Raw genomic sequence first — 24,405 nt, 5'->3', positions numbered from 1 at the left:
ACCACTTTTTTTTCTTCATTTAGCCGCCTTGTGACTTGTGACAAAAGTAATTTTGCTCTTTATCTACATCACTTTATTTTTGAGAAACAAAAAACACACTTAATTGTCTATTCATTTCTGCTTTTTATTACTTTCTTCTACATCTAATCTATAGAAGAAGGCATTGGATTTGTGCAAATTTTCAATTTTTGAAGGAATTGAACGTTTTGAGATGTGCTGAGTCCATTTCAACAAATTTTTCAGTCTTCTATATCTAATGTATAGAAGAAAGAATTGGATTCGTGCAAATTTTCGAATTTCGAATTTTGACAGATGCGAACGTTTTGAGGTGTGCTAAGTCCATTTCGACCATTTTTGGAAAATGTGTCTGTCAGTGTGCGTGTGTGTGTGTCCGTCCGTGTGTGTGTGTCACGCATGTCTGTAACCAGTTTTTTGTGACCGCTCTACAGCAAAAACTACCGCATGAAATCGAACGAAATTTGGTACACGTATGTGCCCCTATGTGAACTTGTGCCATTGGTTTTTGGTGTGAATTCCTCCAAGGGGGCGTGGAGCAATGGGACGTTTCTTGAGTTATGCATGCTTGCTATTCCCCAAGAAGTAACAGGCAGAATCAAACAAAATTTGGTCCATATGTTGCCCCTAACAAGAACAGGAGCTGATTCAATTTTAGTGTCAATATCTCAAAAGGGGGGCTATAGAACATTTTTTGTCATCGATAGTGACTGCTGTATCTCAAGAAATAATGAACGGAATCAAACAAAAATTTTTTTCACCATTGTGAGTGCCATATCTCAAGAAGTAATGCTATGTTCTGGATGAAATTAGGAATAAACGTGAATCTATATGTAAACAGGCGTTGGTTCAATTTTGGTGTCAATTGCTCCATGGGAGGCTGATTTTTTTTTTTAAATTTTTTTGAGTGAATAAAAATAGCTTTATAACTGCAATAATAAGAAAGAGAAATTGTATTAGACTGTCGTCTGCGTATTTCGCGTGATTTTCTTTGATAAAAAATGACCAGAAAATCACAAAAATTCAAACTTTTAAACTGTTGCCATTTTGTGTTTGTTAACAAATAAATGTTTGAAATTATTTTAAGCAAGGCTTTTAAAATAATTTTCAATTTTCATTCTTTGGTTTGCTTTTGAGATAAATCGGGAATTGGAACGGTTGTCAAGTTTTGGCATATGTAATTTTGTTTTTGGTGGGAATACTGCTTCCTCATTAAACATGGGGAGGAATCAGAATTATTGAAAAAGATATAGAAGAAAGTTTCGTGATGGCCACAACATACTAGTTGGAAAATGTATGTCTGTCTGTGTATGTCCATGTGTCACGTAAGTGTGTGACCAGTTTTTTGTGGCTGCTCTACAGCAAAAACTACTGCATGAAATCGAACGTAATTTGGTACACATGTGCCCCAATGTGAACTTGTGCCCAATGATTTTTGGCTCGAATTCCTCCAAGGGGGGTGGAGCAATGGGAAGTTTCTTGAGTTATGCATGCCTGCTATTCCACTAGAAGTAACAGGTGCAATCAAACAAAATTTGGTCCATATGTTGCCCCTAACAAAGAACAGGTGCTGATTGAATTTTGCTATCAATATCTCAAACGGGGGTTGAGCTATAGAACGTTTTTTGTTATCAATTGTAACTGCTGTATCTTAAGAAATAATGAACGGAATCAAACAAAAATTTATCAACAAGTTTCCCTTAGAGGGTATAAAAACTGATTCTATTTTGGTGTCAACAGCGGAAAAGGGGGGTGATGCAATCGCACGTTCTTTTTCTCCATTGTGAGTGCCATATCGCAAGAAGTAATGCTATGTTCTGGATGAAATTTGGAATAAATGTGAATCCATATGTAAACAGGCATTGGTTCAATTTTGGCACCAATTGCTCCAAGAGGTGCTGGTATTTTTTTTTTTTTTCGAATAAAAATAGCTTTATTAATGCAACAATAAGAAAGATAAATCGTAATAGACTGTCGTCTGCATATTTCTCGTGATTTTAATTGTATGGAAATGATTGGAAATATTATCTCAATAATTTAAAATTTTTAACTGTTGCCATCTTATGTTTGTTAACAATTAAAATATCTGTAATTAATTCAAGCAAGGCTTTTAAAGTAACTTTCAATTTTTCACTCTTTGCTTTGCTTTTGCAATAATTCAGACATTGGGACGGTTGTCAAGGTTTGACGTGTGTAATTCTGATTTTGTTTGGAATATTACTTCCTCATCAAGCATGGGGAGGGATCAGAATTATGAGAAAAATATAGAAGAAAGTTTCGTGATGGCCACAACATACTAGTTATAATTCTCCCCCCCCCCTCACCCCCCATTTCCTCAATTTAAAGTAATTCCAGCAAAAAATTCATTTAAATAACTACTTTTTTTCTGTTAAATCTCATCATCTTTTATATGACTTTGCGGAAAATCAGCTTTCATGAGATGCATGAATGTTTTTCTTATTCAGAGTGAGCTGCATTTTACAGTGATATAACAGTCAGCTTTGCTTTCAGAAAAAAAAATTCTCATTAATGATGCACTAAACTTTTCAAGTTTTTGTGGATTCAGAAACATGCCCTATCAAGTTGAGTTCAAATAAATATTCAACTTTTAAGCATTATATTCAATATAATATGAAATTTTATTTCATGAGAAAATCTAAATCAATATTTTTAAACATTATTCAGTTAGCATTTCATAAAAGTATTCATATTCAGTCTTACCTCCAAAGTTGTTCTGTATGATTTTAATAGAAGTTGAATTCTGTCTCTCAAAAATCTTAAAGCTCTATGGTTTAGGTCTGAATTTTTTTCTAAAACAGTGTGTATGTTGTCTGCTTCACTTATAGCATGTTGCAGCTCATCTAAAATTTCAAAACAAGGAAATATATAATCAAAGTATAAATCCACTAATGTATTTACTAAGCATTCAAATAGAATACTGCCCCCTTTAACATGAAGGGTATACTTCAAAAAGTTATGAGCATTGTCATAAATATTTATGTAACATCTCTTCTTACTATTAAACTTTTGATCCTAGCAATAAATAATTTCTTTAAACAGTAACCCCTTGTTATATCGCTCTTTTTGGGGGACAAAAATAAAAAAGCGTGATACATCCGAAAGCACGATATAACCGAAGTCATAAAAAATACCAGCCAAACATACCATATAACATACAAGTAAATTGGCATTTGTTCGTTTTGACATGATTTTCAAACCGTTTTGATGTAATTTATGAATGTACTATCACATGTATTCATATTTAAACATGATTGAAATTCAATTAAATTTCCAGTGTCAGAAAGGTACAAGCATCAAACGGCGAATGAAGAATTTTTCTTAGCTACCGTGAGATAAGAATGTACATGTTTAATTCAAAACATGTATTTAAATAGATATTGAATAGTTCATTTTAAATAAACATAAGTTTGCTTCAAAACTTCATTGCATGTTCTTTAGTTTTATTTTATTAATTGGGCATTTTTTTCATGGTATTTGTGAACTAAAAAATACTATTACTAAAAAAAAATACATCAACATTTTTTTAATGTCATTCAGGTGAAAAAAAAAAGAAAGAAAAAAAAACACTTACCTGATTTCATAACTATAATCTTTAAAAACAATAATAGTCTTTCACTAATATATTTTTCTTTACTGATTCGAAAAGCATCATTCCTAAAATAAAAACCAATTTTACAGTGCTACATTTTTTACACACACACAAAAAAAAGGCATAAAAAGAATATCAATTAAATGGAAAGAAAATCATAAATTGTTTGTATTGTGTACTTTATGGTTCTGTTTTCAACATTCAAATTCTAAAAATTTTAACCCTCTACTGCTCACATTACTGTGAAGCCACATCAAAGTTCACTATTATATTTCCCTACAGGAGCATCAATCCTCTGTTTACCAGTGTGACTTAAGTGTTGCAATATTGTTTGCTTTACATTAATGTTATTGGTATTAACACAAGTCAATATTTCAGTCACAGAGTCACACACCTCTTTTGAAAATTCAAAAATGTTAAAAACAAAAATCTACTTTATGTGTGTTAAATACAATACTCCTTAACATTATACGCATATATTTTTTTCTATGGGATATAACTATTTTGGCAGCAAAAGGTTAAAAAAACAAAAAATAAATCTATGTTTAATCCTTAAAAAAGAAATTAAAGAAATTACTAAGTAAATGAATGTTAAGTATGAAGACAGAGTAAACATTTTTCACTAAAGAAAAATCAATTGTTGGAATGGTTAAACATAATAGTAATTCTCACACTGAATCAACTACTTCCTGATTCAAAGAGATTAGAAGAAAAAGAAAAACTCTATTAAAAATAGCTATTAATAAAAAAAGATAAAGAAATTTTGAATGCTAAATTTCCTTTTCCAATTTAATTATGTAAAAACCCTTATTATATATCTCCCTTCATTGCAGTTATATACTTCAATGTCATTTTTTCTCACTTTTCCTTTTGTAAATAACTGATGCTAGTTTTTAATTAGATCTATGTCTGTACAATACAACATCACATCAATCATTCCCTTGCTCACTGAATTTATTAATAACACTAGAGGCCCGTCCCGACCTAGTTCGGGTTAAAAATACTATCTATCTTAAATGAATATCATAAAGGTACTATTTAATTTGAAGCTATATTTTTTTCTTTCATTTTTATGAGTTTTGAAACAAATTGAATTACATCATTTCTAGATCAAGAGAGACCAACATATCATTCCCACTGATGTCCACATTTTTCCTGTATGTAACGCACTAGGTATCGTATAGTTGTTGATGATACGTTTGATGATGTAAATGGCATAAGAAATTTTCACTGGATATTGTAATCGCTTAAATTGGAAAAGAAAATATATGGGGACCATGGGGATGCAACAGTAAGAGCAATATTCGAAATCATATTATTCCGTAGTGAATTACATTGGGGTTGAATTCCACTGAAGAGATTAGACAAATTATAGTTGCGCAATAAAATTAGTAAGATATTGCCTTTAATTTTAGAAGCATGAAGAGAAGTTCAGAGGATTACCCTATTAAAGAAATTCTCCCAATTGCCCATTATTCCTTGTTAAAAATATGGAGTGTTTCTGTAGGAGATATTCAAAGTAGTTTTAATGTGAAATGGTCAGTTTTTTTATTTCTAATTAAATTCCCTGCAGTTCCGTAAAATAAACATCGCAGAAGCCTGTTGGTTGATTTTTAAAAGTGTTGAATTTATTAATTTTTTCCAGTTCCACGGGGTATGCCGATCAACATTAATTTACGTTCCTGGTTTTCATGTGATAATCATGTTTCAATAGAACTTTTTCGTTGATTCTCTGCGGCGGCGGCAAACAAAAGTCCCCTGTTGAGAGTCCGCCTCATTCTCAAATTTTGCCTTTAATTTTTATATTTCTTGACATTGAATGACAATCAAAGTATTTCTGCTGACGCTCTCCTCGCAATATGTCGTCAAAGAGATATTTTTTAAATGTTTGCCATAAAGCAATAGGGTTTAAAAGTTGACATAAAAGTTAAAATAGTTGTAAACAATTATCTGAGTTTAGGAGCAGAGTCAGAAAGTTACATATATAAGTTTCCAAGGTATGTCGGCGTCTATAAGACCGAGTTCTTTATATGCTGCTTGATAGGCTGGCAGGATCTTTAACTGTTAATCAACTTTGTAAATATGTAGGAACACGAAAATATTACAAATGAATTCTTAGGTGACCAAATTCAGATCAGCTATTAGAATGAATATTGTACATTCTACTAAGAGGTGAGTTTTTCTCAAGCTAGGGATGTCTTTTAAAATGTTGTTCTTGTTCCCATCGGGAAACTTGCTTTTTTCATATGCCTCCATTTTTAATTTTTTTTTTTTTTTGCATTTTCCTTTTGATAGGCTATTTGTAAGCTATATTAGTTTACTATTAGTTAACTATATGAAGGGCCACGGGGAAGAATGATCATAGTCCACCATGCTCAAATTTTCCTCATTACGTTTTTGAGCTTGAAATCTCGAATCGTTTCCAAGTTAGCCTCATTCTTCCATGTTAAAACTCACTCACTACGATGATTCTTGCCTGTATAATATTACTCTTGAATACTGTCTATAATAATCCACGTGTTCCTGTAGGTTAACCAGATTTTTAGGAAAATGGAATTTGACCCCGTACCCCTTCATATCCTTTGGACCCCGTAGCCCTTCATATCGTTTTTAAATGCTTAAATAAAGTCATCATGAAGAATAGTTCCGCAAATAATTTTTATTTATTTTTTCCTCTTTGTCAAATTTTTTCCTCTCCACTGTTTTTTGTTCATTGTTGTTTTAACTCTTAAATTTAAAAGTACGGTAATTGTGTGCAATTACCCTTTCAGTTAATAATTTTCTAAACTAAATGTATTAATGCATGCAAAATTACAGCTGTCAGAAACACGGATTATTATCATCTACCTACACTAATTGAATTCAATAACTAATTTTTCCGCAGCAAATCGTAGTTTTATTTCATTTCACTAAATTTTGATGCGCAAACATTATGTGACTCTAAACGGTTTTCAATGTGCTAGGCTAATATAATGCGACAAACCCGATCTTCTGCATCCTCAAATACCGGAAAAAGTTTTGGTGGTTCTCCTGGTGGCATTGTGAGATCTTTATCTTTTTCACATGTGCCCATCCCTCAGTTTTCAGTTTAAAGGAGAACAGTCAACCATTTTGTCATTGCGGATGCAGAGCAAACGGGTTCGTTTTTACGTATATAAGAACTAAACAGCACAAAACATCAACTGGTAGAGAAGAGAACTTATTAGTTTTAAAAAATAGTATAAAGACATATAAGTATATTTTATAGCCTATGTCACTCAGTAAGAATGCACCTTTCATGTAGTGAAGGAATTTTTCAAATAGTTGCAGTGGTTCCGCAGATTACCTTGAATATATAAACACACAAAAATCTGGTCTCTCTCTTTATAATATTAGTATAGATTATGCAGCTCTACTTCTCTTTAAATTAATTTTTTCTTTTCCTTCTCACCCCAAATATAATTTAAACTTTCAGACCAACATTTTGTTTTTTTCTTAAATTTAATTATTCTTGAAATTGTGCATTCATTTTACTAAAATGAAACAGCTGTTCTACTATTTCAAATCTTCCTTTATAATGAACTCATAAGAAGAATTTTTACGCAAGATAAACAAAATATGATCTTATCAAAAATTAAATATGGACACATGTATATTAGGGTGTCCCAAAAAAATGAAAGTCGTTTTTTTAAAACGCATACCCTTTTATTTTTTTTCTTTTATATCAAAACCGTTGTAAAAAAGTTTCATGCAATTTGAAGCACAGAAACCCGTGCCGACTTGCGCTTAAAGGCCTAAACGTGTAAATAGCACGTGTATAGCGACGTGATACTTTGCGAAGCTCAAAGCAGCTATAAATAGTGCACAGAAAACAAATGAAAACAGAAAAAAAAAATGTTGGGGGGGGGGGGGGGGTGCTTATTCGTGGCAATTTGCACACTGTCAAACGTGTCAGTACGAATACATTCCGGTCAGCGAGTGCTGTATAATTCTTTCATACGGAACGAAACATGGCAGTGGAATTGCAAAGTTCGAAAAAAGAGATATTTTTAATAGGAGTCGCGTAAAACATCAAATTACGGGCTTGAAATTTCCCTCTAACGGACAAGTTCTGTCTGTTTTGTTCTATGACATTCGAGAAGTAAATTTAACCATCAGTGAAAGTGCAAATCTCGCTATTCGGTAATGCATCATCTTTTTGGAAAAGGCACGCATTCCCACCAAATCATTGCCAAATTGTGTGAATAAACTTAAAAACCTGTATCAAATTTGGAGAGACTTACAAAAAAAAAATGCAAAGAAATTGCAAGAAGTATTCAGGCAGGGCCAACAAGAATTTGAGAGTAATATAAATAATTTATTTAATATTGCACATGCTGATGCACTTCGGTTAATCAAAATAGAGGAAGGTGGGATTTTCTTGCAACTCCAAAGAGAGCCCGGCCGACTTAGTCACTTTAGATGGAGCGGATAAAAAACTGGCCGACAAAGAGGAAAGGGCTCGACTTTGAGCTGTCAAAGAAGAAAACAGGCGCATTAAATACGATTCCGCTTCAACATCCTCGGAATTGTATGAACCTATACAAGAAGATTCCTCTTTGAGCTTTAGTGAAAATATTAATTCGGAAGATTTCCCTGAAACATATAAATCAGTACCTGGAACAAGTTTATCAGAACCTGGAACAAGTTTATCAGAACCTGGAACAAGTATATTAGAACCTGGAACAAGTATTTCAGAACCTGGAACAAGTATTCCAGAACCCGGAACAAGTATTATCAGAACCTGGAACAAGTAAATATGTAATGAGGAGCGATTTTATTACTCCAAAGTCAGTTGCTCCATTGGACAGGTGTCCAAGTATACGAGATTATGTGTTTATTCTTGAAGCTACTATTGACACACTTGGGTGCAACATTGATGAATTTCCCATAGGTAAATCTTCAATTCAAAGAATTCGAACCGAAAAGCGGAAGGAGCACGGAGAAAGAATAAAAATTGGTTTTCAGTACGAAGTACCATATGTAGTGAATTTACCTTGGGATATGAGACTGTTGCCTGCTTTGGGTGCTCAAAAATCAAAAGAAGATCGCTTATCAATAGTTATTTCATATGGATGTGACGGAACAACTCTTTGCTGAGTCTAAGCTGAATAATTCTACAGGAAAAAACAAACACAGGCTGTTTGAAAGGCAGTTTTAGATTGGAATCTCGAAGACAAAGTTAAAACTCTCTGTTGTGATACTACAGTTTCCAAAACAGGTCCTTTAAGTGGTTCTTGCGCTTTTCTTGAGCAAAACAATTGATAGCGAAAGGCTTTCCTCTTTGCTTGACTCCTTCATATGTATGAACATATCTACCCCACTAAAATACAGTGCTATGGAGGAGCTGTGGAGTTTTTCCGAACTGTATCCAAATTTGGAAAATTTACTTGGCTTTTACCGTACCGTTGAACTTACTAATATTACGGTCAGGGCTGACTATCAAGAGTTGATAGAACTGCCTATCATATTTTTAAATGGAAATACAGAAAATGAATTTAAAATAAGACCACCGGGAGCCATGCACCAAGCTCGATGGATGGCTCGAGCGATTTACTCCCTAAAACTATTACTGTTTAGTTCACAACTCAAATTAGATACGAAGGAAAGTCAAGCATTGTTTGATGTCTGCTTGTTTTTAGTGACAATATACATGAAACCATGACTTCAATGCATTTTGGCAGTCAAAGCACCCAAAAAAAAAGATTGCTTTTTGAAACAAGTACGAAAATGTGGACTCAATTATCTCAAAAGCTGCTCTACAAAAATTCATCCAGCTTTTATGGTATGGTCAATAATATTTCATTCCTTGATGTGAAAAAGACTGTCTCAATGCTTATAGCAGTAAACGATGCAGCTGAAAGAGCGGTAAAAATGATGCAGGACTTTCATGGTTTATTAACAGCTAATGAGGAACAAAAACAATCTGTGTTACGTTGCGTTCAAGAGCAGCGGGAGCTGTATCCTGACAGCAAAAAACAAACATTGAATTAAAAATATGTGCAGTAATGTTTCTTGTAGTCTAATATTGTTGTAAATATCTGCTTTAAATAAATTGATGTCGCGTGTAGTAAGAAATTATACAGTTAGCAATCTTTCCACTGTAGTCGTCGTACAGGATTTCAGGTCCAACTTTGACCTCAAGTCGGCACGGGTTCCCGTTATTTTATTGCAATGAAACGTTTTTCTCGTGTTTTTGAGGTGAAATGGAAAAAATTTGGATGGTATGCGTATTCGATTTCACAAATTTTTTTTCGCCATTATATCTTGAGACACCCTAATGTATATAAACAGTTCTTAAGATTTTGATGTAAAACTTCTCATTTGTTAATCATTTAAACTGTGACTGTAAATTGTATTTCTAAATTTTTTATTGTAATAAACACATCCTGCAGTGATAATTGAAGTATCAGTAACAAGCATGAGAGGGCAATTAAGTCTGAAAATATACACAACATTTTCCACAGAAAAGAAAAAGTGAAGTCATATTTTGTTCAAAAAAACATACAAAATATAGGCATACTTCTTAGCAATAAAAATTTAATGATGCAGCCTTCTGAAGGTCAACATAAATGCTTGTTAAAAGAATTGTACCACAGCTAATTCCTGATAACAGACCATCATTCTGGAAATGAAGCAGTCGCTAGACGAAGATTCTTTTCAAAAAACTAGCCGAACTTAAGATGGGTGAAATCAAAGTACAATATTGCTTGGTATGATTTTATGTTTATAAAAAGAGAAAAAAATGGGCCATAGTTATATGTTTTAAATGATTAAAAGTCTGAAGTTTGCTTAAAAATTTTTAAAACAGTCTGAGGTACAGACATGTGAGTCTAAAAAATCCTTTTAACTAAAATTTGATTTTACTAAATTAGTAATTAAATTTCAATTCTGGAAGTGGAAGATTTCTTGGAAAAGTAGGAATTGAACAGCAAAAAAGTTTTTAAATAGTTCTATGGGGAAAAATTAAGCAATGTGATGACATGATGACAATATAGTTGAACATTTAAAGGTTTGTTGAAACATCAAAGTCCAAAGGTGGTTAGATTGTTTAGGCTGATAAAATCTTTGAAGCACATTTTTAAGTAACAATCAAAACTACGTATAGGAGCTTCCTGATAAATTTGAACTATTAAGGCAATTTAATGTTTACTTCTTTGTTGTAATATAGCTGAATCAGATAAGTAAAAACTTTTGCTACACATTATGTATTTTGTAGTAAGTTATCTCCCTAAGCCAGGGCTAAGGCAGAAATACTTAAAATACACCACCAGTTCAGTTATTTGTGCTAATTCTACATTAGCTACCAGTTTGTTTGGCTCTCTTAAGAGGTTTTTCTCCTCCAGCTCATGTGGTTCCTATTCCGGGCTGATGAGTGCTAAAAAGCATGAAACTGCAGTCCTCGGATGAAATAACTGAGCTGGTGGTGTATTTTAAGAAAGATGTAGCCTGCAGACACATACTGCCATGAGAAGGTAAAGGGTTGTATCTGAAACTTTATCTTTTTTTTTGCACTTTTGTCGCCCACTGTATTTTAGCTTTATTGCACAAGCTTGTTCCTTTGGTTTGAGCTGAAAACAAAGCACAAAAAAATGTCAAATTCCCACATTTCTCTATTTTTAGTATAGAATCCAAAACTCATCTCTTCAAATATCTCAAACACTCACTTCTGTAGATACTGCCCTTTATCATCCCATGGGAGTATACATGTCAACAAGCTTGCATTTTTCTAGTCTGAAATACAACATGCTAATAGGGAGCATTCAGCGCCTCCTCTTTATCTCTTATTTCCAACAGCCATGTAAGGGACACATACATACTAGTTAAACTGGGTTCCAAGTTTGTGATCATCAAACTACTACTGCATAAGATTAGAATAGAAAATATTTGTTGTAAGTTGTTAAAGGATGTTATGCTTTTACAATTTTTTTTTTTTTTTTTTTTGGTAAGCTGGCAGTAAACAATAGCTATTATAAACTTTTACTTCATTTAAGATATAGCACATAAACGTAAAAAAGTATAGGAAGTAAATATTTATAACAGGAATAAAAGAATATGCGAATCTTGTTTTGTGCAGCTTAAAGCCTGCCTTCTGCATTATCTTAATAAAAAAATATTTCCGGGAAGCATTTTCTTGTTTAATCCCCAAAATAATTATTGTAAGATGTTAAAGGATATTGTGCTTTTACAAAAAAAAAAAAAAAAATCTGTAAACCGGTGGTTGATAATAATAGATTAAAAACTTCTTTTTAAATTACAGACTTACAATGAAATACTTACAATGGAAAATTCAATTTGTTGCACAAATCATTTCTAAGAGAATAGAGAGGATCACTTTTGCTTATTCCTATATTAATGAAAACAAGGTTTGAAGCTTTTCACTTTAAAATCTTTTCATTTGAGTATGATCATGAAATTTTTAACATACCTAACTTAATTTCAAGGGCATCATTCTCATTCTCTGGGTATACAAAAGCATTGTGTAGAAAATATTCACAGTTTGTTCTAGCACCATAAAACATGCAAACCTAAAAACGAATCTGTACATGATTTAAAATTATTTACATCCACACAGCAATCTCATATATACAGCATGTCCTGGATTAACTTGCAACACCTCCATTTTTGCATCCATTAGAGATCTAGATGCATACTTCCAATTGCAAAAATGGAAGTAAAAAGAGGCGCAGAGTTAAAATATCAAAAGTTTGAAGCAAAAAAAAAAGCGAAAAATTACGAAAGCTGACATTTTATACGAACTCCGGATCTTCCAAATTATATCGAGAGAAATAATATCCATTGAAAAACAATTCCAACACAAAATGTTTGACAGTTCGACAAATATACATGAGATATGAAATGCAGCATTTAGTGACTTACACCACTTCCCACTTGCAGTCAATAACACCTTTTGGGGAGAACTGCATAGGTTTAAAATTATATGTGAGCATAGATAGTGGTTGTTGACTTTTTTTGTCAAATTTTTACGAGTTTCTACAGTGTATTTTTTATATCTCATAGCATAATACTTAAATTATTTTTTCAATAGCAATCTATATTAACATTATAGAGAGAGGGTGGATTTTTGTGTGTTTATATGTTCGAGGTAATCTCCGGAACCACTGCACCTATTTGAAAAATTTCTTCACTATATGAAAGGTGCTTTCTTACCGAGTAACATAGGCTATAATTCAAAAAAAATCCGATAAATAGTTCTTTTTTTATTCCAATTTAGGCCCGAATTTCACGTAAATTGCCTTTTATTGGCTACTAAAGGGGTGAATTATTACTTGCACATATTAATATTATGTATCGTTGAAAAGGGTAGAATTTTCTGCCTTCTAAACAATTTGTTTCAATGCTCTAACTTAATTATAGCGGGAGTAACTTGCTTTTTTATCTCGAACTTTTTTAGGCTTAGCTGAAATTTAGGCACTACTTTCTTTATTAAATCTATCAATAAAAAGTGAAAGAATTGTCCCACAGTTCTCTTTTTGGCACCATTGGAAAAAGTGACATTTTTTACTCCAGCTCTCTCTCGACCTATGGTTGAAAAAATTAGCTTCTATCTTCAAAGGAAAAAAAGTTACAAGCGTTTTTAAATCAATTTCGAAATATGTCATTTTGATTCAAGTTGTTAACCATTTTATTTTTGCGTTTCCACGGTTACACTTTTTGAATCCATTGTGTATTTCCTCATTTTGCATTTATTTCTCAAACTTATTTTGTTTCATATTTCCATAGTTACGCTTTTAAAATCCATCTTTTGCATCTTAATTTCTTAAAAGTATTTTGATTCGCAACTGCAATAAACTATATTGAGCACTGCAGCCACTGTCTAAAGGCGGATGAAAAAGGCAAAACAAACAAATGCCTAACTTATAACTTGCTTTGACGCTTTGTGAATGACAGTAATTTTTCATCGTGTTTGTGGTAAGTTTTCTTTTCTATTCTTCTGAAATTACATTACACCACAAACTGTCTTAAGCCGGTAATTTACCCCAAAGAAAACATGTGGAATGGAATGTTTTACCTTTTTCGGTAGTATTGTTAATCACCTCAAGGTTACGTATTCGAGCTCTGGGAGTTGCGAATATCTGTCGTCATTGTTTGGAAGGGTAATTTTGCATGGTGTTTTTTTTTTAACTATTTAAGCTTGATTGTTGAACACATGTCACATGACACAATTTTTTATTCTCAAGGTAGACCGGGCAAAGCCGAGTACCGCAGCTTTTAATATATAAAGAATTGAAAGCTACTGTTAATGTGATTTTATACCTTTTTGTTTGTTTGGCGAAACATTTATTATTGCCAAAGAAAAAACATCCGCTTCACTTGCAAAAGGGCTGGGTTCCGTTAGCGTGGTCGCTTGGCGCATTAGGCGCTGAACAATTCAATCTAGAATTATTGTTTTAAGGCAACCGTTAATGTAATTCATTGTTTTGGCATTTTGTTTTGAAAGAAAAGAAACTTTTTATTTGTTTTTATCTAAGTGAAATGTATGACATTTTTTTTTTCGTTAGACGGATCGATTATGATAGCGTGGTTGCTGGGCAAGTTTTGCGATAAACAATAGAGCTGCGGAATTATTTTTACATATGAAAAATATTATTTGATGTTTTTTTTTGTTTATTTGGTGAAATATTTTAAATTGCAGTATAAACTGCTTCACTCACTAAATAGAGTTTTAAAGCAACTGTAAATCTAATTTAATGATTTGACGAAAAGTTTTAAATTCCAAAAAAACTTAAATATTTTTTTTTTTTTTTTGAAAAGGTGTGCACGTATTTTATACAAAGAAAAATGATTTATTTCACATCAGAGGGGAGGGGGTGTCAATTTTTTTTATTCAACGGACTTCCATTAAATTTTTAGCACGGGCATTGCTGTGCGGGTACTGCTAGTATAAAATATAAATATTTTGTTCTTTTTACTTTGAGAACCTGCCATTTTTCTGAAAAGGCAAAAAATTCCAATCTCATCTTCTGCACGGTATCTTAAAACTTTGAACTCGAATATATTCTGGAGTTTTGGTTGCACAACTGTCAAGTTTTTTGTGATGGTGATATTTTTCAATGAAGACTACTTCCCTAAACATAAGCTAGGGGACCAAGGACCCGCATAAAAAATTTATTTTTTGACGCAATTTTCTTTTGCTTCAAACTTTCAATACCTTAACTCTGCATCTGATTTTGACTATTTTAGCTATTGGAAGTATGCATCTATGACTAACTATTGCAAAAATAGAGGTGTTACAGGTTAAACGAGGACATGATGCATATATATAGATTATACATATTTGCAGTGAATCCAAAATTGAAGGGCTGATTTAATTTGGAACAACAATGCACAATAAAAATACAATATTCAAAGTGTTCCTATTTCTATGCCATAGAAATTTGATAGAGCTTTTCTTGGCCTATTTGCAATGGATCAAGTATGGAAAGTTGGTGGAGGAAAGAATCGGCACTGGATTTGGAAGTACTAAAGTTTCAAGGTACATTTTTTTAATCAACTGTAGCAGAAGAAATGAATTAAATTTTTTCTTTAAAATTTGGAAAATAAAAAGGGCATATAATTTTTTCTATGAGGGAGTGAAAAAACATTAATGTGGTACAAAAAGCATTAAATGCAGTGAAAATAGAGACGCTGAAAAAAATTATGTCCAGACGTAATTGCTTTTTCACACAAGTTAAAATTAATATCAACAAGCTTGATAAAATGCATTTTAAGAATTTTTAATTTGAACATGCATTTAAAATAAATAAACAAATGTCAGGGTTGTACAGAGGCGGAGGGGGTAAAAACATTATTACACCCTGAACATTGATACATTTTAATTCTTCTCCTTCTTTTCACATAAAAACAAGAAAATTGAAAATTTTCTCTAAGTCATTTAAAAACTTGCTATACATTTTAAATTTCAATTTTTTTTTAATGTTTATGAAAAAATATAACACCTCCCCTCCAACATAATAACATACCCCCCCCCCCTTTCCCAAATCCAAAAAAAAACAGAACAAAAAAATACATGGAAGCAAAGAAAAAGGCTTAACAAATAGAATATCATCAGCAGGAGGGAAATAATGTGTGCATAAATTGGCAATACACCTATGTCGAATGTTAATTAATGACAAGCAGAAAATGGGATTCTTTAAACCCAAATCCATGTGGGCAACATATTTGAAAATTTGTGTTGCAATAATTCTAGTTTTATCTACTTTATCCGTTTCTCAATAAATTTTGACTAACCATCAAAAATGAGAAGTTAGGAAATAGGCAGCAGTTAAATGCTATTTCTAACAAGTTTAATGCCACTGTACTTTTTGATCATTTTAACCTTGCCTCTTCTTCCAGTTTAAAAGGTAATAATAAACTAAGATGCAATAAAAAAATAAACTGCAATATAAATAATTTTACACTAAAAAAACATAACTGAATTATGAAATTTTAATGATGCGTCATTACTGATTATAACGCTTTTATACCCCCAGTACCAGTTATATAAGCTAACTTTGTGCAATTTTTGTGGCAAGAAAGGGCATTAAAGTTGGATTTTAAATCAATAGTTAGTACGTTTTTCTAAAATTTTGAGTTGTGTCACTTTCTTTGTCGGGGTGGGATACCTTCATTATTTCAAATAGGGACTTGAAAAATGCTAGGGAAGTACAATAAAAGTCTAAATTTCATTTTTAAAATTACATTTATAATCATAAACAATGGCAATAATAATTTTAAAAAATAATTACTTACTTCATCTCCAGTTGAAAAGGCTTTGCAAGAGTAAGACACTAAAGAATCCTTTTCCAAATTAAAATCGGTGGACAGCTAAAAATTAAAACAATCATTTCATTCAAGAGAAGGGAAAACACACAAAAGAAAACCTAATTAGCACTAAAAAACAACTTGGGTAAAATGTTTTCAATTCAAATGTAAAAATAACGATCAATCACTATATTTTACTACGATAACAACAGAGTAGGTCTATTTATGACATACTTTATTATTTTTGCTTAAACTGTTTTAAAATACATACATATATTAAATTATTACTATGTTAAAAAAAATTTCTATAAAAATCTCTTTATGTTGCTTTATATTATTCAATATAAGAGTATCAATTACACATGGATACAATTTATAATCAAATTTCTGGTGAGTTAGATTTTTGAGCTGTTTTAGAATAAAACAGACATTTCAGAACTGTAGTTTTTTTTCCCTCTACACCTCAAGGGAATGTGACCCATGTGACCACTTCCCTCAGGAGAACATGTATTGTAAGAAGTCCCACTGCTCTCCTATTGGCTGATATACACTTTTCATTGAAATAAAGTCTTTCTTTCACAAAATATTACCATAATTATTTGTGACCAATTTTAGTTCACTTTATTGTAAGGCACAGCAAAATACAATCGCGATTTTTGCATTGAGTTCGTTTTAGAGTTTGCAATATTTCTTCTATTTCTTTGCAATTGCCAATCATAATTCAGTTGAAGGCAGTGGCTGTTTAGTATTTTCACCTAAAACAAATTCCAGGAAAACAAAGAGGAAGACAGTGCTTAAAAAAATCGGAGGCAATCCTTTGATACATTATGGCAGAATTGTTCTTAAAAGTCACTTTTGAGTATTAATTTTATTTTAAATGAAAAATAGTTTCACATAACAAAGTTTATCATATGTATTATTTGAAAACAATTTTACAATGATAATCATAGAAAATAAGAGGAAAAATAACTGATTTATTTTATTTCATATCATTTTTTTAAAATTCTTGAGTTGTTTTTCTTTTTTTCTTTTCATATTTTTTTCAAGTATACAAACACTACACCCTATATATTTTACTCATTAAAAATATATAAGATTTTCTGCTTAAAATTTGAGGGACTTTTTCACCGAAAGCCCCGAATTTTTTCCTTGATGGGTCCCTGGGACCCAGGTTAAGGAAAGGTTGAGTGCGAACACTGTTATTTATGCACTACAACTTATTTTGTTTTCACTTTTTGAAAGCAAGAAGTTTGGAATGTAACTAATTTTTCATTGAGCTTCTTAATTGAATATTAATGCTACAAGTTAAAGACAGAAAAGAAATGTTTTAAATTTTAAATAAAAAGAAATATTGATTATTGAACAGTGCACCAAAATAAACAACTAACTTTTCCACCAATATGATTGCACATGTCAAACAGAGGTACCAAAGCTGTAACTTTCTGCCGACCATCAGGAGAGGGCACAAAATTTTGCCTTGTCATAACTGTTGAAACAGCCCACCTACATTTTAAAAAATATATAAATTTTTCATTAATTTTCTCCTTTAATTTGCTGATCATAAACCCCTTTTTTATGGGGTTGATACAACATTTGTGAAAGAAAAAGAACTCAATTTTTGTATTCATTCTAATTGTATAAGTAATGTAATTAACCTTCTTATTATCCTGCATTCTCATATTAGGTTTCTACTTCTCAGGTGTTTTGAAAATAAAATATTGCTATAAAGCAATATTTTATTTTCAAAACGCCTGCATTTTTTGGGGCCGGGGAGGGCTGATTAACACTATTTAATCACATAAAATATATTTGAAGATCTAAAACAAGTACCGTAAAGCCTGTAAAGTTGACCACCGTAGTAAGTTGATTACCTGTCTATGTTGACCACCAATATGCACCAAATTTGGCTCAGAATCATATAACAAACATTTTGTAAGTTGACCAACTGTCTAAGTTGACCACTAAAGTTAGTGTACCTCAAGTGGTCAACTTACACAGGTTTCTCTGTACAAGAATTGGCCTTAATGGATGCCAATGTCATATTGTTGACCAGTTGGTGCTATTGATTTGATGAGAAAAATTACACAATTAGTTGAACTGCTTAAAAAAATTTTTTCTTTTTTTGTTTGTTTATTTAAGAAAACACTTTTTTGTTCTTTCATCTTTACCTATTACATATACGTTTAAGACATTTAAAAAAATCTTAAAAAACTGAAAAGAATAAATTAGACCTCATAAGACACTCATAAAATAAAAAATGAAGGATGACTTAAAAAAAAGAAGAGAAGAAGATTAACAGCATCATTTTTTAGCTTTTGACAAGGTAAACATTCATTAATCTCTCTCTCTGCCCCCCCCCCCATTTATATTCTCATAAATCAATCAACACTGGATTAAACAAACTTTTTTCTCTCCCATAAACTCTGTTTAAGTAGAATGCAGAATGTCCAATTAACTTGCATATTTTATCACAAATAAATGCTACCAAAGTGGTGAATTGACTCTAGTGTTGATTCTCTGAAAAGGTTGTAACAAAGAAAATATTACTACTAATGAAAGTGTGTAAGAAAGTTTTACACCCCTGTTAATTTAGTTAGCCTAATTACCAGCACTACCTAGCCTCCGGCCTAAAAGTAGTGCAGAAATACAGAAAATTTGACTGAGATTTAAGAACCTATGGCTAAACAAAAAGCTGCAGTGTCTCCTTGTAATATAGATAAAATTTTTCAGTTTTATAAGTATTTTCAATTAAACAATTTATATGTAAGCCAAATATGACTTGATCTTCATTTGGAAATATTTTAACTATTCATTGAATAATACGTAATATTAAAGTAAAATACCATCATTTTGAAGTAAAAGACAAAATTGAAAGATGACCCTTTTTTTTGTAATTCTGCAACTGCTAAATTATCTGATACATTTTTAAAATCTTGCATGATTAATTGTTAACAGTAATTGTAAATGTGGTAAACCACATTTAGTCTATTTAGCTCAATTGAGGATCTTACATTATTTTTTTATTGGTTTAAGTATACTGAAACTACTGAGTCTGCAGTTCTTAGTAAGGGAAAAGTTCTTAACGAAGTGGTAGTCCTTGGATGTGATTTACATAAATCCCAACTAACTATTTTCTACTTATATGAAGCATTGCTTAACTTTAACACAATTTACAACTTTGTTTTTAAGAAACCTCATGATGTTAAAAGATGCTTATAGAACATTGCCATACAAATATGCTTATAACCAAACAATTATAAAGAGCAGCTCACCTCAGTCAAGAATTTATTTCACTTAAATAAATTAAGAATTAAACTTTAAAAATTAATCTTACTAAATTTTACTTTTACCAAGAAAATATAAAATTAAATGAAAAGAAATCAAGAAATCACATGAAATTTTCATAACACCAATCAGTATATTGACAGAGAAAATAACTTTGAAACACAATAAAACTAACCTGTACAGCTCAAATGTGAAGTATGAGCCAATATTTAGAGATCTGGCATAAGAATCATTCTAAAAGGAGCAAATAACATGTACATTAAAGATTTTTATTAAATAAAAATATTTGTCCAATGAACTAAGTAATGAATAATTAAAAACTATATACGTGGGCGTATCCAGAGGGGCATGAGAGAGCAGCCGCCCCCTTCCAGAATAAAATTTTTTTAAATAAAACTGAAAAAAAAGAAATCTTTAAAGATTGATTATTTGATGTTCGGTTCAATTTCTATCGATGAGTTCGGCTTTAGTAACTTTGTGCCTGATTTGGAAAGGGTATATTTCTTTTTAAGAGTTCATTGGGAAGGAAAAGTTATTGCTATTTACTTGGGCTAGCTACCACAGCATTATATTATGAAGGTAACGCAAGGTAATAAAGCACCAGAAACATTTCCCTTTTCCACAAACTCTTCACAAAAAGTGCATTATTACACACAACCCTCTCTCCATACACTTGATTGGAGTGGCAAAAGGTATACTCTGAGCATTTTAACTAGAAAAACAACAAAATACATTCAGTTTCCAAAACCTGGGCAGGACTGACCTTCCTGATTACCTAAATACCTGCTCCTCTTGGATATGCCCTTGACCATACATGTTCAGATTTTCACTTTTACTTGGAAAGATCTTAAACAATATGTTATGTAACAAACTTCAAGTACAGTGAGATGTTCTCCAGGAGACAAGGTACTATCCAACCACAGATTGCATGGAATTTTCAAACGTCCAGATAAGACGAATCTATATGAATAAGGGGGAAGAGTAAAAACTAGATACATGTATTCCGCTCATTTGAATGAGACTCTGCTTCTGGAAAAGCTGACATCGGCAAAAATTATAGATTCGTCCATTTCCGGCTGTAAAACGGATGTTTGTCTTTCCATACAATCCGTGGTCAGACAGTATGTACTGTACTTAATACATATTGTATGGAAAAAAAAAACACACACACACACACACACCACCATGCATACATTAATTTTTCAGTGGCAAGACAGGCAACTGCACCCTCCCGATCCCATAAATTACGGGTCTATATCCAAACTTTTCTTACATGTAAAATAAAGAAAATATTTATGTAAATCATTACCTGAAACAGTTGAAAAAAGTAACAGTATTGCCTTGCAACGCTACGTATTAATTTGAATGCTTCATCTAAAAGGGAAAAAAAACAGTCAACAAAACATTTTATAAACATACCTTTATTGAATTTTATTTAAAATATTTTAGAAATATAAAAATAAAAGCAAAAATAGAAATTGCTGAAGAATAATTCTAAAAACTCAGCAAAAGTTAGGCTGGAAAAGTATTTTGTCTTGAAAAATTTTATGAACTGTGCTTAAAACCTCAATACTAGTGAGGGGGGGGAGAGCTAGATTAAGAAGTAATTAGAGAGAGATTACTTGAGATTACACTTGAAGAGATTACTGCGATGAAAACATACTAAAGCCCCAATGTGGCATAATATATTTCCATTTTATTAATCTAAAGTCAGATCAAACTTTACAATTAAAAGTTTTAAAAGGTTGTGACTCTGTTCATGTTTTAAACCCAACAAATCCAAAAAAAATTTTCTTCGCAACTTCAACTAGCCGACTTCAAAAATGCTAAAAACATGAATTTTAAATATTTTTCACTAAAATCTCAATTTTACTAACTTTTACAATAAATTTCTCATGATGAATTTTGCAAGATCATTTTGAGTACTACATATTAAAGACCCAATTTTGGACAAAATTTTTCAATTGCTGTTTTGACGTCTTGCACAATATAAAACTTACTTCATAATAACATTGGGAAAGATACTTCACAGTTTCATATTATCTAAGGAAATATACAAACATCAAAATTTCATGCAATGACAATACCTAAAACTGGAGAACCTTGAAGTTCTTGAAGTTCAGGCAATGAAAAATATAGAATAGTATCATAACTAGAAGGTAGAATATCTAAAAATGTTAAGGAAGCCATAGTAAAATACTATTTTAAAAAGCAAATAAAAATTGACATTTATTAATCTTGAAGCAGCCTCAAGTTTCTTGCATTCAGGCTAGTGCACAGAATTTAATGCTGTGGACAGAGGTCTGCCATAAGTAATTTAACAAATTTTTGTGTTATGAATTTACATGTTTAGGTGGCACAGAGACAAAATTATAAATTTTGCTAACAAAGTAAAAAGTGTTCATTTAACTCTTGGAAGAGAAGCTGGAATATTTTCTTCAGGTAATGATGATTAATTAGAGTGCTGATTTATTCTTCTACTCAAAATGGTGTTGCAAAATAATTAAAAGATCACTTTTCAGTTTTTAAGGTACTGTATTCTCTTGTATAATAATCTGCAGTGGGGCATTATCCGCCAAGTCTTTTTCACAAGTACAAAGAAAAAAAGGTGTATAATCCGCGGCAATTTTTAGGGTGAATGATCTTACCTAGCAGTTGAGTGGCGCGCATTTCTCTTATCGAAAGAGTGCTACATCATCGATGGTTTCCGGAATGAATGATGTTTAATTTACACTTTAGCGTGCTGGTTTGTTGTATAATGTTCCTAACTTGGTTTGCTATATTTAAATATTGTGATGGCTTTTACTTTGCATTTTTAATTCTCAAAAGATCATATTAAAGCTTTAAGATTTTAAAGGAGTCATTTTTGGAATACACAAATGATTCTAGCAGCAATACATACGTCAGCTAAGTTGTGAAAGCATGTGTGAGGGCGAGTGACGTGTAATTTGCCACTCTCATTGGCATAGATGGATTTAGAACTGAGTTCCTGGGGGGGGGGGCAGCATTTTTTTTTTTTTAGCATTATCAGTTGTATTGATTACAACTGGCTGGATTTAGACTTAGCGTGCCCCTAAGCTATTTCAGGGTTTGGGTTTCTTTAGTAGTTTGGTCAACTTTTCTATCGGTGACAAAAAAAAAGGCCATTTTTAAAGCCCCCCCTCCCCATCTATTATACAGGTGGTAAATGGAGTCCATATCTAATGTGGAAAATGGTGTCCCTTTTAAATAGGGGATAGAATATCTCCCATTTTAGGGGTAACGGGGGTTTCTATCCCGGAGGAATTTTTGTAAAATAGATATGAAATTCTGCATTTTGAAGCCTTAGAAGGGGTAACTGGAACTACTAAAATCTCGGAGACAAATAGCAAAACACTCTTTTGCAAATTACGATAATACACAGTAAAAATTGTTTTCGGGTTGACAAAGCAATTACAGCAGTTCTCAGAGAGAAAAAGCAAGAAAGAATAGAAGATTATGCATTGTTATTTGCTTACTTTGGCTGTTGGTTCAATTCAATCAGTTTTTGATCATGCTTCCAACCCACCGACAAATACAACAATGAATTAAATACAAAATGATGAATAGTAAAAAAATGCTTTAAAAGAAATGCTGTATAGATTTAGAAAATAGGCCCATTTGGACAATTCATAATTTATACACTTGATAAGAAATAAAGTTGAAGCACACTTTGCTTAGGAATTTTAAAGACTCATCTAATCCGTTTCGAGGACTCGAGAACAGTTAAAATTATTTAAGGCACTTAAATTGGACTTTCCAGTCTCTAAAATTTAGTTCTTGATTGTACTGTTTTACAGTATTGTTCTAACTTTGTAAAAAACAACTTTTTTAAGTTTGGGGCCTCGGTGGCCGAGCGGTATTGCTCAGCAACTGCTTGCATGCAGAGAGGCACGCGTTCAATTCCCCCCTACAGCCCTGGGTGTTCTGATTTCCTTGTATTGTAATAAATCTGAATTGTGCTATCTGTCTTATGTGTCTAAGCAAAAGTCAGACTTCCACCTAAAATGGGGCTCAATCAAACGGAAGCCTCTCATATTAGTCTCAAAAGCAGATTAACGCCTTCGTTATTCATTACCTTGGGTGCTCCAAGGGGCATCAGGAACAACAACATTTTAAGTTTAAAAGAAAAAAAACTATTGATTTCTCATTACAACAACTTTTTATTTTCAATTACAAGTAATGCAGAAAACGAAAAAAAAAATAGAGATAGTGTTTCCCCCCCCCCCCTTCTGGGCTGCACAGATTAACAATATGCAGAAGAAGTAAGATAAATGCACATAATACAAAATAATTTCCAAAATTACTGCATTCGGGATTAAATAAACAGCAATATATGAAACATGTGAGTCACAAAATTTTAACTCAAGTAATATGCTACAGAAATGTGAGAACCATGATTTTTATATTTTTGATGCATGATGTGGCAAAGAGCTAAATTTGACACATTTCGGCATTTCTCCCCTTACCTCCCATCATTTGTTATAAATTTTTAAATTTATGGTTTGTATCCACACTTTTCCAAATTTTCAAGAACTTTAAAATGGAATTTATTTTTCCAAGTACTTTTCTTCTTTTCTTTAAAGAACAAATCATGAAATTTTCCAGAGTTGGGGGCCTTCAACAAAGCGGGTGCCCTCAATTATAGCTTGTTTAGTTTATAGGTAAATCCGTTTTTTTTTTTCAAATCTTTG

General features: G+C 32.0%; 1 protein-coding gene across 1 annotated transcript in view; it reads right to left on the bottom strand.

The window, feature by feature from the left end:
* The window catches only part of LOC129227521 (actin-histidine N-methyltransferase-like), a 37,960-nt gene that overhangs the window by 3,780 nt on the left and 9,775 nt on the right, over positions 1-24,405 (bottom strand). The window contains exons 6-14 of the mRNA XM_054862096.1: positions 21,781-21,861; positions 21,003-21,067; positions 19,869-19,927; positions 17,797-17,911; positions 16,397-16,471; positions 12,072-12,171; positions 11,924-11,990; positions 3,608-3,690; positions 2,737-2,876 (exon numbers count right to left, since the gene is read on the bottom strand). Coding sequence (XP_054718071.1) covers positions 2,737-2,876; positions 3,608-3,690; positions 11,924-11,990; positions 12,072-12,171; positions 16,397-16,471; positions 17,797-17,911; positions 19,869-19,927; positions 21,003-21,067; positions 21,781-21,861 — 785 coding nt within the window. The remainder of the gene's footprint in view (positions 1-2,736; positions 2,877-3,607; positions 3,691-11,923; positions 11,991-12,071; positions 12,172-16,396; positions 16,472-17,796; positions 17,912-19,868; positions 19,928-21,002; positions 21,068-21,780; positions 21,862-24,405) is intronic.

Source organism: Uloborus diversus, chromosome 8, assembly GCF_026930045.1.
Source record: "Uloborus diversus isolate 005 chromosome 8, Udiv.v.3.1, whole genome shotgun sequence".
NCBI classification, from domain to species: Eukaryota; Metazoa; Arthropoda; class Arachnida; order Araneae; family Uloboridae; genus Uloborus; species Uloborus diversus.
This window is presented reverse-complemented; position numbering and strand designations above follow the sequence as displayed.